The following is an 18,009-nucleotide window of genomic DNA, read 5'->3' on the forward strand; positions in this document are numbered from 1 at the left end:
TCCGAATAATTATCGAGAAGCACGCTCGACTTGAAGAAATTCAACGGGAAAACCCGAGGGCATATCCGCAGAGGTCTCACCGCACCAATTCAGCGGAACAAACCAATGGGGCCAAAAGGGGTTGCTCAGATGAGAGACCTCACGAAGATAGGAAGGAACGGAGGGATGAACGAAGAACAGGCGACCGAAAATTCGAAGATCAAGTTTACACGAAACTCAACGCTAGCTATGCTCGTATCCTACGAGAGATCAAAGGGAGGGAAAACTTAGAGTGGCCATGGTCTAAGGGAAAGCAGCCCCCGAGATCCGAGAAGTCTAAAGATTACTGTGAGTATCACTGTTTCAACGGACACCAGACCGAAAAATGCAAGAACCTTAAAATAATGATCCAAAAATTAATTGATGCGGGAGAGCTCAAACATTACATACGAAAGGAGGTTACCGAGGACAGATCCAAACGAACCAAACCAGTCCAACTTCCGGAAGAAAACCGAACAATCAACACCATCTCGTGTTCCGAAGCCACAGGACCCTCACTCACAGCGCAGATTGGAAAAAGGTTACGGAAGCAATTCGAAGACCGCTGCGAGTTATATAAGGTCGATGGGATAGGTGGACGAACACGAAGAATGGATGGAATCTCCTCATCTTCGATGCCGAGGATATCGAAGAAGATATGGAAGACCATAACGATCCCTTGGTCCTAACATTACCAGTAGCTGGATGTAACCTCAAAAAGATCCTCATAGACGGGGGAAGCTCTGTAAATGTCCTATTCTATGATGCATTCAAACGGATGAAGCTCCATGATGAACAGTTGATGACCTCTTATCACACCATCTACGGATTCAATGGAGGCCACGAAGCCCTTGGGAGACATCGTGTTACAGGTTAACGCAGGGCCCATGAAACTGGATACCCGATTCAGTGTGGTGGACACCCCTTCCCCCTACAACGCCATTATTGGACGACAATGGGTACACAAGCTCAAAGGAGTTGCGGCAACATACCACCATACCTCAGATTTCCAACACCTGAGGGAATAATGGAGATCAAGGGAGATCGAATCGCTACGCGCGAGTGCCAGGCCACTCAGGATCATATCAACAATGAGCAAGAAGAGCAGCGAAAAATCCGAAGAGTAAGAAATCAAGAAACCGCGAAAGAGAAAGCCGTAGACCTATTCCTTAAGGAAACTACAAAAGGCTTGACGAAAGAGGTAATGTCCAAGGCTCGGAAACAAGTACCTCAACAACCAACGAAGAGCAGAAACACGCTAAATAGCAATTAAAGAGCGCCCCAGTCCTCGGAAACCCGAAGCCTGTGTTCACACCAGTGGAACCCAAAGGAAATCAACATAGGAACGGAAGAAGACCCGAAGATGGTCAAAATGGGACCATCATGGACGAAGGAGAGAACATTCCTTAACCAAATTACTTAAGGAATATGCGGATGTGTTCGCCTGGAAGTTAGGAGATATGCCGGGGATTGACCCAAAAGTAATCCAACATGAACTACGCATCAAACCGGGCACGCCCCCGTTCAGGCAGAAAATACGAAAAGTGGCTCCAGAATATCATGAGGCGGTAGAAACAGAACTTCGGAAGCTACTAGATGCAGGATTTATCAAGGAAGTCAAGTACCCTACCTGGATCTCCAACATGGTCATTGTTCCTAAGAAAAATGGAGGGGTTAGAATATGCATCGACTTTACTAATCTCAACAAGGCATGTCCAAAGGACAGCTATCCCCTGCCGAGCATAGATCAACTGGTTGAAGCAGTTGAAGGTACGAAGAGCTGTCGTTTCATGGACGGATACTCTGGTTACAACCAAGTAGCCCTGGCAGAAGAAGATCAGCCACACACATTCTATACCCCACATGGCCTTTATTGCTATACCAGAATGCCTTTCGGGCTCCGAAACGCAGGGGCAACATACCAAAGGATGGTCGATGCTATCTTCAAGCCATGGATTGGAGGAACCCTAGAAGTCTACGTGGACGACATGCTCGTCAAAAGCAAGCTGCGTAAAAATCACCACCAGGACCTGAGGAATATCTTCGAAGCAATGAGACAGCATCACATGAAAGTGAATCCGGAGAAATGTACTTTCGGTGTCACCTCGGGGAAGTTCCTCGGGTATCTGGTGACGAAAAGGGGCATCGAGGTAGACCCAGCTAAGATTCAAGCCATAGTAGAGATGCCGTCCCAAAGAATCTGAAGGAAGTGCAGAAGCTCAATGGGTCCATAGCAGCGTTGGGCAGATTTATTGCACGGTCTTCGGACAAATGCAAACATTTCTTCAATATTCTTAAAAAAGGGAGCAGGTTCGAATGGACCCCGAATGCGAGGAAGCATTCCAAAAAATCAAAGAACATCTAGCTTCAATCCCGATCCTGCAGAAGCCAGACCCTGATGAAGTTTTGGCACTGTACATAGCAGCAACGGAGGACGCAGTCAGCGCGGTATTAGTCAAAACCAATACAAAGTAGAAACAGCCTATCTATTACGTCAGCAAGACACTCAATTCCGCGGAAAGAAATTATACTAAGATTGAACAACTCATCCTCGCACTGGTATGGGCTACCCAAAAACTGAGAACCTACTTCCTAACTCACCTCGTCAGGGTACCATGCAAAGCACCATTGGAAGCAGTCCTCAAAAGCACGGGAAAAGTGGGCCGAATAGCCAAATGGAACACCCATCTGGACCAATTCAACATCATTCATGAAATTCAACATTCTCAGAAGTCCCAAGTTCTGGCAGATTTCTTAGCAGACCTCCCCTAGACAACGACGAAGAGATTAAGGGAATACCAGAAGCCGAGGAAGAAATCAAGGATCCAATGGATATCCTCGAACCTGCGAGTCATAGACAATGGGAAGTCTTTGTCGACGGATCTAAAAATAAGGAAGGAGCAGGAATAGGTATTGTCATTATCACCCCAACTGGAGAAAGGATTATACAGGCACTTAGATTGGAATTCAAAGAGCATACCAATAACATTGTTGAATACGAAGCTGTCGTACATGCCCTACGTATAATAATAGAGATGGGGGTAACCGATGTAAGGCTGACAAGTGATTCGCAGCTTGTCATACGGCAAATGGGCTCGAGTATAATGTGTACGATGACACCCTTTCAGCTTACATGGCCTTGGTCCAAACATTGGCATCACAAATCCCGAACATTAAGTTCCGGCACTTATGCAGAAGGGACCTCAGGCACGCGGATGCCCTAGCATATATCATCCATGCTGAGGGATAAAAATGCCGAAGGTATTAAAATAGCAAGGGTATACGAGCCTTCGATTGCATCTCAATTCTCCTTCGCTACCAATCAAGATACGATGGAAGAAAATATCGAAGACCAGGTAGGAGAAGACATCCATAATGACTTTGATGAAGAGACATCCTGTCAAGAGCAAATCAAGACGAAGACTTCAGCAACGAAGATGACTGGAGGGTGACAATACATGCCTTTCTCGAAAAGGAAGCTTACCTGCGGATCGGAAACAAGCTAGGAAGATGCTCTCCAAAGTGGGAAGATATGATCTTCGGGAGGGGGTCCTGTATAGAAAATCCTTCCTTGGACCATTACTACGCTGCTTGTCCCGGAAGAGGGGCATCGAATTCTAAATGATATCCATTATGGTGACGCGGGGAATCATAGCGGCATGAGATCACTAGCTGACAAGGCAAAAACGCAAGGATATTACTGGCCGACATGATACAAGATGCTGCGAGGATGTCCCGACGATGTGAAGAATGTCAGCGCTTCGCGAAAAAAATCCACGCGCCGGCAACAATGTTAAACTCTGTCGATAGCCCGTGGCCATTTGCAAAATGGGGCGTAGACATCGTCGGGCCTTTCATCGAAGGATCAGGGAAGAGACGATTTTTGATAGTAGCCACGGACTACTTCAGTAAATGGGTGGAGGCTAAGGCCTTGGCCAGGATCAGAGACGCGGATGTGTTCACTTTCATATTCCAGAACATCATTTGCAGATTTGGTATACCTGCTGAAATTGTATCTGATAACGGCAAGCAATTACAAGGAAAAAATATAGACATGCTCTTCGACACCTTCAAAATAAGAAAGAACAAGTCCACCCCCTTATACCCTCAAAGCAACGGACAAGCGGAAGCTACCAACAAGACCCTCGCCCTTATACTCAAAAAACAATTAGACGAGCATAAGGGAAGATGGTGCGAACAACTGCACAATGTCTTATGGGCATACAGGACAACACGAAGATCCGCTACCGGGGAATCCCCGTTTCTTCTTACTTATGGAGCTGAAGCAGTCATACCTACGGAAATCCTCATGCCAACCACGAAGACCGAAGCCTGGGAGAAAAACCTCACAACAGATATGATGTTAGAAAGGTTGGACGACTTGGAAGGAAGAAGGGAAGTAGCATTGCAAAAGATGGAAAATTATCAACGAAGACTAGCAAGGGAGTACAACAAAAAGGTAAAGCTACGAAATTTTGTAGAGGGACAGTATGTGTTGAGAACAATCCCACGATATCAGCAAGAAAAGAAATGGGGAAAGTTAGCACCTACATGGGGAGGACCGTTTATGATCCACGACATTGCGGGTAATGGTTCCTACTACTTTTGTTTTGATTTTTCACAAACTTAAAATACAAACACTTAAAACAACATTGTAGGTATATCAAGAAGAGGATTCATTTCATAAAGGGTGATTACAAGAAATGAACGGCCAAAGTCAAGGATGCACAATCAAAAAACATTCCTTTTACAGGATCATCAGCAAAAAAAATCCTTGTTACATAGTTACAAAAAGTATAATTATGCCGCGGACCCTACAGAACGCTGCGATCTCTACCTAGGTGGCGGCCCCGTCGTCAGGATTATTCCGAAGACTCGATGGGACGCTCCCACCAGAAGAGGGGCCCGAGGAGTTGGGCAATGCAGCAGGAACGGGACGACGAGGATAGTTCTTCACGAGACCATGTTCATTCCTTAGGCCAAGTTCTATCCTCTCCAGCATCTTGTTCGTCTCCTCAGCCAATTGACAACGAGCCTTATGTTTAATAACTGTTGTCCGCTGTTGGGCTTGGGATAATAACGAAGATAGCCGATTCACTTCTCTGGAAGCAGCACCAACGGCCTCCTCGCGGGTGGCTGCTAAATTCTTGAAGTGATTGGTTTGTTCCTCATGCTGTGCTAAGGAAGATTGAGCTTTTTCAAGTTTTTCATTTGTGATGCGAAGGCGTCCCTCGAGCTCTGAAAAAGACAACACCACGGAGTTAGCGTAGAAAAAAAACAAGATCACACTCGATGAATTGGGATTATACCTTCGACACAAGCCGAAGCCTCTTCATACTCATTAACAACCGCATCTCGCGCTTCATCAAGATGATCATATTCCGCGGATAATTTCTTATAGTCTAGTTGAAGGTTGGTGAGAGTAAATTGACAGGCATCTAATTCTACCTGCTTCATCGAGTCCATATGACGAAGGTGGTCGACCTCTTTATTTATCTCTGAGACCCCTTTGTTGAGTCTGTACATGCACACTTCAAGATTCCTCTCAGACTCAGCAAGACGAGCTACATCGGCACGAGACGCGGAAAGAGCATTGCTGAGAGCGTAGACTTCAGCACAAGCATCATCTCGTTCCCTGGCAAGACCGAGCATATTATCTTGGACCCCTGAAAGAGGAATGGGTCGCGCCGTCTGTAATTCTTCTTCCAATAGCTGAATCCTAGATTCCAACGAGGAAGTACGCTCACGGGCTTCCCGCAGATTATCACTGGTCCACAGCAGTGTGCCATTAAATAAAGCACGATCATGGTTGTACAGATTTTGCATGTCGACCATCTGAACATGCCGCGCGCGCCATACCTCAGCCCGAGCATCCCATTTCTTAGCTTCACTCTTAATCTTCTCAACCAAATCTCTAATACGAGATTTTTGCCGAGCTCTTTCGTTTCGAAGCCATATCAGCTCGGGGATGCCACCCACTGGACATAGGGTGGGGAGACTCAGACAGAACAACTAAGAGATAAAAGAACGACGACATACGGCGAGGGAAAAGAAACAAACCTGTGAAAGTGGAAACTTGGCTACGAGTTTGCTCTAACTCAGCGCGCACTGCAATAAGTTCTGAACGAAGATCAGCCTCTGCTTCACCCAGCTTTTCTTTCTCCTTAAGGCTTTTCTTCAGCTCTTCTATTTCCACCTCAGCCGCAGATAACTCCTTTTCCCGGTGACGAAGCTTAGCCTCGAGCTTCAGAGATTTCGCTTTAAAGAACTGATACAGCACGTGGTTGCAATGCTCGCTCCTCATCATCTACACATCAAGATGACAAAACATTATTCAACCGAAGCGTCCGATTCTCACGTACAAGCATGTACGAAAATTTACCTCCAGCACACACTGCTGCGGAAAGCCATATTGATACCCGTCGGCAATAGCCATCATATCGGCAACGGAAGTATGAGGCTCCGGTACGAGGGTAGCTTCGGGAACAGTCAACCTTTTTCCCCAGGCTTCAGAGACCTGCGCCTTCGAAGACATCTCCATCATGCGACGGGTATACGCGGTTGATTCCTTTTCCCCAACAACAACAGGAGCGGGATGAGAGACAAACAGAAGATTCTTCTCCTTAAACCAACTCATGATGGCGTCCTCACCCTCAGACATCGGCGACTGGGGAAGACTATCGGCGGGCGCGTCAACAACAGATTTTCCTTTCTCTGACTCGACCCCCTCAGCATGAATGTTGGCATGCTCCTCCGCGCCTACATGCACAGCAGGCTCCTCCGCACCAACATCTTCTACAGTAGCAACCCCATTACCATCACCACCAAGAACATCCCAATCATCATTAGGGGAAAGTAAAGAGAAGTCCTCGGGAAAATCGAGGGCTTCGTCAAAGAACTCCCCCGAGGAATACATCCGATCGAAAGAAAATTCTTGAGAAGTGGGAAGGGTATCCGTGACATCACCAGCAGGGACGGAAACATCCCCGATGACAACATCATCCGCCACCACATCTTTGTTCCTTCCTCCATCACCAGCGTGACCAGCGAAGACCTCTTCTTCGACATTGATAGGGGAGGTACCAGTACGTTCCTCCCCATCTGTAATCTCGTCCTCAGCAAACTCTTCGTTCACTGGACTAGTAACTTCTTCTTGGGCCTCAACCTCGCCCATCACCGTAGTAGAAGACTGCTTCGGCCTAATCTTTTTCTTCTTCAATACCTGAAACCGACACCATAAAAGGAATTATTCTTCCCGTATGATGGAAGTTATAAAAACAAAGCGTAGCTAGAATATGCGTACCTGAGCAGTTGAGATATTCTTCGGTGGGGGTATAGCACCGGAACCATCTTCCTCGTCTCCCTCTACGACATCCAGGGCATAAGGAAAATTCATGCCCGCAAAGTTCAGACGCCAGGGGCAGAAATCTCCATAGCGAACAGGAGGAGATTCGCGCGGCTTACTATGCTCGGTAGGCCGCCATCCGCGGGGACCAGGAATCCAACCGTAGGCCCACGGACCAACTATCTCAATAACAGTGGCGTGCCACTCGTAGTCATGATCGCGCTTGATTCTTTCTCGCGCGGGGAAGAGTTTCCGACGACTGGACGCCTCCGTGCCAGGAACATACTTCAGCTTGGCATCGCTGACCTCATTTAACGCTGTCCTCGAGGAGCAGAGAGATTCCGAAGGCTGACACTCCACGGCTTGCGATTCCTACTATTGACGTAATCACCGAAGGAGTTATTGAAATTCTCAGGAGTGTACCATTCCTTCTCCAAGGGATTGGGGACGTAGCAAGTCATCGACGTCTCCCCCTTACTCCGCAGATAGCATTCCTTCAGGGCGCGAAGATAATTCCCCGATAGTTGGGATACGGAACGGCTATGAGTATTGGTGGAAGAACCCTCACGACTAGCGAGCACGTCGTAGTAGAAGGAATCACCCGATTTGTACAAAGGCAGCATCAGACCAGCCTCGAAGGCCCCAACCGTCGTTAACAAATGAAACTCATCGAATTCGTACTTGGAGATAAGCTCATACGTAATATCATCCTCGGGGGCATAGAAACGAACCCCGAAGGCTTGAAGCTCATGCTTTTCCTTGAATATTTCAAGATCGATATGCTTGAAGGTTACTTTTTTCCTGCTAACAGAGACACTGCGTATCAAGGGAGCAGCCTCATCCTCCTCGGCGGGGCCGGACGAACTAACAAACGCTTCAGACGCTTTTCTCTTCACGGGGGGATTCTTTGAAGATTCAACCCTAGGAGCTACGCCCTTTGTATTCTTCCCTTTAAAAGTTGGAGAAGACCGTAGATGATGCTCGGGCACTAACGAACGTAAAGGAGGAACGTCAAAAGCAACAGCGCGGGGCGGAGCCTGCGTACTCCTAGTATCTTCACGAGGACGCACCATTGAGTGATTAAAGACTCTTCGTGAACCAGACGGAATTATCGGAGGAATCTCTTCCCGAGAGGACGAGGCTTTCGCTCCGGAAGACACTCGACTCCGACGAACATCATCTTGAGACTCTTGACGTTGAGGAGATCTCGACAACCTAGAATCAGGAGTCTGATAAGTAGGCCGCGGACGGTCAGACATGGCTGCGGAAAGAATAAAATCAAGAACAAGTTACACACGATAACAAAAAATCAAAAAAACACATCCATAGCAATACAACCACGATAACATAGCAACCCTAAAATTAGGATACATGCTCAATATTTCACCCTCGAAATAATGGCTTCCTTAATTTAAGATGAAGAACAGGGGCAAACTAGTATGCAAGCATCAGAAAAAGTTCTTCATCACAAACAAGGAACAACAGTAGCAGAAAATTCACAAATCAACACGGCATAAAACAGTGAAATAAAGAAAAGAAAAACTCACCGGCGAAAACAGCAAGTAGAAGAAACAAACAGGGGAAGCGGGCGTGGTTAATGCTAAGATAGAGAGAATTTAAGATCACAGGTGCAATGAAGACTGACAGAATTTAAGATCACAGGTGCAATGAAGACTGACAAAGAATTTAAGGTCACAGGTTCAAGGAAGGCAGGCAGGAAATTTAAAAGAAGAATGAACTGAGAGAGTGTTTAGGAAGAATGAAATTAAATTTTCTCTCTATCCTTAAAATACCCGAAAGAAAAGAGGAAATTAAGGGAGAAATAGGAAAACGTGCCCGTTACATAAGCAGTTAATGCACGAATAAAAGACGTGCCCAAGTATCTAGGAGAAGTTATTAGGAGTGAGAAGAATATGCGACGATAGTTTTTCTTCAAGGCACCCATTAGTCATTTAAGCCCGAAGAAAAGGGGCAAATTGTGTACACGTATATCTCACTATCGGACACGTGTATACAGAAAGGTACGTGGGAAGCATGCAAGCCAAAACATCAAAACATGATGCGTCACGAAGCACCAAATAAATCCCGAGGAGTTGCTTTATCTCATCCCCAGAAGAGGGGCTAAGATCAACGGTGGAGAGAAAGTTAGCTGACACGGACTGACAGGGGCAGAAGACACTTGTCTGACACGAGCAGACCCCTCAACTACCCGCATTAAACACTCTGAGCAGTGTACGTGTCGACCAACCTGTGGAACGAGCGAAGATGCCTCTGCGGGATCGAGGGGGAAACGCAGACCTCCGCGTGATGGACGCAAGGACACGTGAAGATAAGGTTCCAACGGTCTTCAGAGATGAGTCCCACGTTCCAACCTTATAAATACCCAATCTCCACAAAGAGGAAGGGGGATCGAAAACGTCAGGAAGGGAGGGAGAGAGAGAGAGAGAGAATAGTAAGGGTAAGTTAATCCCTTAGTGGAGAGAAACATGTAAACCCAAAGTCATTCAACTATTCGTGTAACCGTGAATAATATAGTAGAACAACAAACCCCGTGGATGTAGGCCTTAGTGCTGAACCACGTAAACCTTGGTCTTATTTACATTTCAGCACTTTACATTCATTTAGCTCCGCACGTGTTTGCTTATATGTTTTGTTTTCCTTAAATACTTGTATCCCATGCATGATCGCCACGCACGGGGATGTTGGAGGAGGCCATGATAAACCCGAAGATTTTGAGCCAATGAATCAACATCAGGGTATCATCATTATAATCTCTTTAGATGTTAATGATTGATTGTGAGCATTCGGACTCCCACGTAGTTCGTGTGTCAACAGTTGTCACTGACAACTGCGGCCGAAACTAAAATTTTCTGTCTACTTTAGGCATTGTCGTCTTCCATCAAAATGAATTGCATATATTAGATATTTAAATATCGTAATTCAAATAAGTTAGATTTGGCCGAGCATACATGATACTGATCGAAAAAAATCCAATCAGAATGCCGAAAGCAAACTTTTTTTCTTCAAATTGGCAGTAAAATGCGCAGGATGAAATGTCCATACGCGTTTTCCACTTCAGATCAGTCTGTAACGCTAATATCACTATAATATTATTATATGGTAAAATCATCTGTTTTTGAAGTGTAAGTTTGATGTAAGAAAAAACTCAATATCCTAAAAATTACAAGTATTTAGGATATCTCCTAGTCTGACTTTCCAACTCACTCACTAATCCATCAGATTTCCAGCATCTCCCCAGAGACTTCTCCTCTCCCCCCTCTAAAAGAAAAATAAAAATCCCTAAAACCCTTCATCTCCTCCAATCTCCTCTCAAATCTCCACCACCACCACCAGAAGAACTCATCTTTGGTGGTTGGTTGCTTAATAGAAAAATGGCAGACACAGAAGTGAGCAACAGTACAGATGGACCAGTATTAAACCTAATGAACAAACGATTAAGAGCACTTAGAAAGAAACATAATCGAATCGTTCAAATGGAAGAAGCTGTTTCACAGGGAAAGCCATTAAACAAAGAGCAAGAAGATGTGCTTCGTTCTAAAACCGCTGTACTTGCTTTAATCGATGAGTATGAAAAGCTTCGTCAACCTCTTCATACTGCTGTTCAAGAAGAAATCCTCCTCTCCCAATCTCAATCCAGCCAACAGCAACAGCAACAGCAAGAACAGGAAAAACAACCACCAGTTGCTGAAGAAGTTGAGGAGACTCAGAAACCAAACCCTAATAATGAAGAAAATGTGATTGAGGATTTATTGAATCTCATATATTTTGGGAATCTATTTGATGCTAAACCTCAAAGCGATTTTACATCTACCATGTTAACGAAAACTCATGAAAGAGGGTGTTGTTTAACTTATGATTATGTGACTGATGATGCTACTGATTTACTCGCTGAGAGTGATTTGGATTTGATTTCTGACTTGGGGAGTTTGGTTATTTCAAGGCCTGCTCATTCTGGTGTTTCTCATAAGAAAGCTTTGAGTAATTGTCTTCAACATGCTAAGCTTTGGCGTATGAATTCCGAGGAGCCGATTCAACCTGGAAGTGATGTTACTTGTATGTTTCTGACCTAATTTGAAGTTCTTTATGATTTTGTATGTGTGGGTTTTATGTTAAATTGTTGCAAATTTTGTGTTTTTTTCTGTAGATGCTGCATTGAGAGAGAGATTGAATAAGATTATGGCTTCCGATTATTATACTACTACACCAGAGATGAAAGCCCCTGTGGAAGTGGCTGCTGCTGCAGGGAAGTTTGTCCCTTGCCAGATCCCTGTATCTGAGTCCCCCGAGCCCAATGAGACTGAAAATGCATGTCAGTATTACCAGCAGCAGGTGAGTCTTACAACATTGCAGATTGTGGTTATGTTTTCTTCCATTTTGGGTTCTCCTAATGATTATGCATCTGTCTGTTTAGCTGAGTATGATCATATAAGAAGCAACATGTGTTTGGTCATACTTATTTCTGTTTGTTTCGGGCTTATTCGATGTTGAATCATTTGGCATTGTAATTTAATTATACCCATTTACTCCAGAAACCCAGGGTTTTAAGGCGACTGAAGGTTGCTGCAAATTTTTGGTACGAGTCGCATGATTAGTAGGCAACAATTATTCACCTGTAGAATACTAGATGGATAGACAAATAAACATTAAAATGAACAAAATTAATAGCAAAAAAGTGATATGGAAGAAAAAATGGGAGATAAATGTGTTGAGACTTGAGAGAATGAAAACTTTTTGCTTTAGGCAAGATTTTGTGTCTAATACTCTTATAATGTGCGCTAATTTCTACAAAGACTAGAATTTCCATTAGTTAATGGTGGGTAAACCCCAAAATCCACAAAATCTTGATTAACAAAAACATGTTAAGTGAAAAACAGGGACGCGCAATAGCCTCCATATGGTTACAGCAGTATATTGAGTTCTGCATATGCATTTGCTTCATTTGCTCGTACATATTTTATTTCGTTCTCCTTTTTCTTTGTTCATGGTTGTTATTCTTCTAAAGGAAGTTCTGTTTTTCTTTATTTGGAGCTATAGGGAGAAATCTGGAATTGTTTAGGACTAGTTGAGGCTCTAGGAAGGACAGAATTCCTAAAAAAAACAAAAACAATTCAAGGGGAATGAAGTCCTCAAGTAGTATAGTGTGTAATGTAGTGTGAAATGACGTTTACTTGAATAACTGTATTAGTAGCTGGATTAGTGTACACTGCAACCATACTGGTCTTCTGCTGCATGTCCGTTTAATGTGGATAATGAATGAGCTTCTTAGAACCAGCATACACTGCTAACATACAGATTCTAATCTTCTGAAACAGTGAGTGATGTTTTAGGTGCTAATTGTTGCTGCAAGTTTGTGGTGCTTGCTGTCTTCTTTCTGCATCGAAAGGGATATGTTGTGCAGAACACCTGTGGATGGTTGTTAGTTCACATGTGTCGTTCGTGTAGTTCTGTGTATGTGTTAAATGCTTGGATTGAAGGAGAAAACGTTCACCATTTATGGATGGTTCCTATTTTACATTCTCTTTATTTGTTTACTTGTGCATATATGTAAAAGGCCTAGGTTTGTCTTTCTGTCATACATTAGTCTATTGTCAAAACTGTGCTTGGATGAATCTATTTACAGTTGACTGCTTGATGATCAATTAGGAATTGGTGGTAACCCTGAAGCTTCATTGGTTCTTTTATTGTCTGCGTAGACTTGATTGCATATCAGCCTTAAATTCAAGTAGAAGCGTTGCTGCAAACTTGAGTTACTTATGTATAGATAGAGAGATAGAGAAAGAGAGGGAGGTTCTGTTGACATGTTTAAAATGACATTATGTTGACAATATCTTGTGGGCAGTCATGGTTATGAACTAGGATCCTTTTTTCGGATTCTAAGTCTTCTCATTTGTATCTAATGACTAATGCACGGATTAGTAGATTCTGTGATTTGAAACTATATCATCCTACAAATGAATTTAACGGTAAAGTGAATAACACAGCTTCTGTTGACTTTCAAACTTGAAGATGTGTACAGTTTCATGTTTCAGAGTGTGTTTTTTGTAAAAGATACTATTTATGAGAATCATTCTCCAAAATATTAGTTTCTAAGTAATCCTTGTGTTACCAGCACAATGTCATTTTAAGCATGTCAACGTATCCTCTCTTGTGTGTACATATATGTCCCATTAGCTGGTAGTAGTCGTGGTTAACTAACTAGGCTTTAAGATCCAGTTGAATATCACTACCAGCGTTGGCAAGATGACTGGTGCCTCAGCAGATCTTTCAATGCCATTTGACTGTAACCTGTTGGGTGCCTGTCATGTCTGTATTGAGTATGCATCGATTTGTGGAATTACAAGGTGCACAAGTTGTTAGGTAAATGAAGAGACGAGACTGAATCTTTTATCTTGTTTAGGTATGGAAATTAAGTTTGGCGGTAGAAGAAACGAGCAGTGTCGTTGTCTTGTTGCTCCTCTCATATTGCTAGCCACGACTCTCTGAACTTGTCGCGTTTCATTCCATATTATCATGGTTGGTCTTAAAGCTGAACATGATCTTAGTCATATGATTATGATCTGCAAGAAGCATGGGCAATAACCTGTAGTGGGAGATTTTTGCTAGCATAGTATTAGTATCTTTGTCCGTTAGTTAATTTGGTAATCGCATACTACTGACTGTTATCAAGACCAGTAGAAGTCCTCTGTTTGCCAAATGCTTCTTTGATTGATGATCATTGTATGAATTATGCAGAAAATAATTCCTCGTTGATGCACTTGTCTTTCTTGCATTTTTTGTATCGAAGGGTTATAGTTAACATCACCAACAAAGTATATGTTGCTGCTGGTTTTTATATGTTTTGATTGTTCTCCAACTGTTGCATGTTCACTTGCAGGATGAAGAAACAACAAACTTTCAAGGGCAGGAAACTGGTGCCGATCAGTCTTCTCCTATTGAGGAGGGGCACCATGAGGTGATTTATTTCTCCCATGAAAATAGCTCTTTTATGCACTCATTAAATACATTTACTCATGGCGAAAATGCAAAATCTTCTACTCCACAGGAAGAGTCAGAAATGTCGAACCCTGCAGGTGTTGTTTCAGTCCAACACCAAGACCAAACTAAACTAGACCCTGGAGCAGAGGGGCAGAGTCAGAGAGATGGAGAGTCAAACGAAGAACACACTAATCAGAGGAAGTCTTACCCAAACCATAGAGGAGGTGGCTATGGTGGTAGGAGGGGTGGTTATCCCAATGGCCGTGGAGGTCGAAACAGCAGAGGCGGAGGTGGTGGAGGGTACCAGAACGGGCGCAGCCAGTATTACGAACAACCCGGAAACTATTATCCAAGAAACTATAACACAAGAGGTGGTAGGGGCAGTAGGGGTGGTAATGGTGGATACACTTCGAACAGTCACGGCTCAACTGCTTATGGCAGCCATGCCCAGGCTGATTCACCAAGTTCGTAATCAGTGGGTGGTGCCAGTGGGTCTTCTTTTGGGTGTTAAAATTAATTACAACTAAAGAGGAGGGGTGAAAGATATACTTTTAACTTGATGATTATCGGAAAAATGTGGCTATAATATGTTGCTGTAGAACATTTCTTCTTTTTTGGGCGTACCCTCTCTTCTGACAGTTTTATGTTTGTTAGTTCCCAAAGCAAGTTCTGATCCACTTTAAGGAAAAAAAAACTAATCCTTGACAGAGATTACGTTTGAGGTTTTAACATCTTTTTATTATTCTTGTGCATACTGCACATAAGTTTTATGCACTTTTTGTCTAGGAATGGATGGTGCTTGTCAATTTGAAGACGACTACTATGGGAATAGCCAACACTGGTTTGCCGTCTGAGGGTCAGTTCAAATTGTATATTGTTGCTCTTTTGGTAAAGTAACCTGCAGAGATTCTTGTTATTACCGGTGTTTATAAAAAATGATGGTCAATCCTCCACTACTGGTTTAATTAATCTGTAAAAATCAAATAGCAAATCTGAATGGAATTCCCTTGCGAAGCTGGAAATTCGTTTTGAACAATGCAAATGAAAGCAGTTGTTACATCAGTCGACACCATGCCAGAAAAGATGGAATCATATTCCTCATCAATGGACCCCTTCATCACTAGTGCTTTTGTTATTTATACACTACTTGTGCAAACTTCTGTTCCTACACAATTTGTAAGCCAAGAGAAACACATTTACATTTTCTTGTTCCCCTTGCATAGAAAGAAATTCGACAATGGGAGCTCAACATTCTCACCCTTATGGTGGTCAAATGGACCATAATGGTTCTGCAATTCAAGAAATCCACTCCAAGCATGAATGGCGAACTCTATTGGGAAAAAACTACGACACGAATCACCTGGTATTTATATATTTTTTTATTTTCCTTTTTCTTGTTTGTAGAATTCTTTCATGAATGCATCATTTCACTCAAATTGTTTTTAGATGGTGGTGGATTTTACGGCATTATGGTGTGGACCATGCAAATTTTTCGAGCCAACTATTGTAGGGTTTGCTTTGAAATTTCCAGATGTGACCTTTGTCAAAATCGACGTTGATGTACTGCCGGTAAGCGAAGTTGGTATTCATTACTGTCAATTGAGCTCTGAAAAGTTCACCTTCTGATTGTTAACTTGTGTGATGTATTAGGAGGTGGCGAACGATTTTAATGTAACAGCAATACCAGCGTTTGTAATGATCAAAGAAGGTAAAGAAATCGATAAGGTCGTGGGAGTCAATAAGGAAGCACTGGAGATGAAGATAGAGAAGCACAGATCACAAGGGCAGCAACACCCATTACTGCTGCAACATTCATAAGATTTTAGCTATCATTTTGCATGCGTTTTGTAAACCTTGAGATTATTACAAGTCTCTCTAAATTTAATAATAAAAAAGTGTGATGTTTTCTTACCATAGAGACCAGATTCTATAAATTCCCAATCAACCACATAAAACATCAGACTTGACAAAAATGAAAGGTAGAAAATCTACTTGACAATAATGAACTAAATCGCCATCTCTGGAGAAAAATTTATCCACATGAAAATTCTTAGCCTGGGTATTTTTACCAAAGAGCTAAAAACAACATTGATTCACTTCCCAGACCGCACTGTTTTGAACCCACTCAAACAGTATAGTTCTAGTTGTGGAGGTTTTTCTGGAGGTTCATTTATCTTTTTTGAATTGTAAATCAGAAAAATTATTTATGCATTTTTCATATTTAAAATAACTTTTGGAGTAAACTGTACCTACTTAATTCGGAGGTCACTGAAATCGTTTTTTCCCCCATAATTTATTCTCAGGTCACTGAAAGCCGAGAGCTGTGGATTTTTTTCAATTTCGCACTGTTGTTGTTGATTCCCAACAAATGTACCCGAGTTAACTGAAATTAGGCTCTCCACATAAGCCTCCATCTCTTGGGTACTCTTCATGTATTCATCATACCCATACCCTCTTTTAGTTTGGCGTCTTTTCGTTTCATCCAAGTGGATTTTCGCGACATGAGCCCTTTCGGGAAACCAAATACATCTTCTATTCTCCGTGATCATCTCTAACAGGATCTCTCCGTCTTTTAGAGATACAGCTCTCCTTATGTATTTACAGAAACGAATAGTGTCTTCCAACATAAGTTGTTGGTGGTCAATTTTGAACACTTTAGACCAACTCTCTCTCACTCCGTAATCTTTCATCTCCCATATCTCAAATTTAGGATCGGAAACACTAGAAAGCAAGCAAAGGAAACCTCTCAAAACATCAACAAATCTGTAATCGGAATGGTATTCCTCGAATGGATACATAATCTTTACAACATCCTCACTGGATCTCAATGATTTCGATTCTACATCATATCTGAAATTATAATAATCTACTGTTTTTCTTTTCGTTACTAGTAGTATAAAATTTTCATGTTTAACATCATAATTAAGTTTCATACTAACAAATTTTTGATCGAGTAATTTATACCATGACTTGCATACGCACCTGCATCTCACGATAGAAAAAAGAGGTAGGCTAATGAGAATTTCGATGATTAAATCTTCGGTTAGGTTTCCCATCGATCTTCTTCGCTTTCTCTGACTGACTTCTCGTTTCTAACCTAAATCGCAAGCAAACAAGAAGTTCAGTTTAGGGTTTTCATGCAACTCTCTCATTGACCAAATTTGGAAAGGAATCCAAAATTAGGCAATGTTACCTAAAAAATGTTTCATGGCCCGGCCCGGAATTTGTACCTCAGGCACTACTGCTGCAACATTTATGCTATCATTTTGCATGCATTTTGTAAATATGATCTTTGGATGTGTGATGCTGCCACCTGCCAATGGTTTGAGTTTCCGGTGACTCAAATCTGTCGCAAAGACCCCAAACTCATTCAGAATGGATATGATAAGAGTAAGGAGTGTTACCTACCGCAATTGTATCAGGCCAACAACAACAAAAACATTACAGAAAGGATTGGCTATTTTGAAACAAGGAAAATGGGTTTAAAAAAAACAATTTAGAGATTTACCTTGGACAAACCATAAAGAAATTACCTTCTTGACAGTTTGAGTAGTCTGTTTACAACGATGAACAGTTCCAACAAGAAAGACTTGAGACCCATTATTCGAATTCTTAAGTAAACAACTTTTCCATCATTGGGTATTGCCATG

General features: G+C 42.6%; 2 protein-coding genes across 2 annotated transcripts; both read left to right on the forward strand.

The window, feature by feature from the left end:
• The first annotated feature begins 10,597 nt into the window (after positions 1-10,597).
• Positions 10,598-15,144, forward strand: LOC113317983 (keratin, type I cytoskeletal 10-like). The gene is made up of 4 exons (XM_026566111.1): positions 10,598-11,437; positions 11,529-11,713; positions 14,259-14,336; positions 14,427-15,144. Exons 1-4 carry the CDS (start codon positions 10,756-10,758, stop codon positions 14,829-14,831), a joined length of 1,350 nt encoding a protein of 449 aa, XP_026421896.1. The 5' UTR covers positions 10,598-10,755; the 3' UTR covers positions 14,832-15,144.
• Positions 15,145-15,511: 367 nt separating this feature from the next.
• LOC113317984 (thioredoxin H-type 2-like) lies at positions 15,512-16,273 on the forward strand. Its single transcript, XM_026566113.1, has 3 exons — positions 15,512-15,722; positions 15,806-15,928; positions 16,010-16,273. The coding sequence occupies exons 1-3, from the start codon at positions 15,597-15,599 to the stop codon at positions 16,175-16,177; spliced, it is 417 nt and encodes a 138-aa protein (XP_026421898.1). The 5' UTR covers positions 15,512-15,596; the 3' UTR covers positions 16,178-16,273.
• Positions 16,274-18,009: the final 1,736 nt, after the last annotated feature.

Source organism: Papaver somniferum, chromosome 10, assembly GCF_003573695.1.
Source record: "Papaver somniferum cultivar HN1 chromosome 10, ASM357369v1, whole genome shotgun sequence".
NCBI lineage: Eukaryota > Viridiplantae > Streptophyta > Magnoliopsida > Ranunculales > Papaveraceae > Papaver > Papaver somniferum.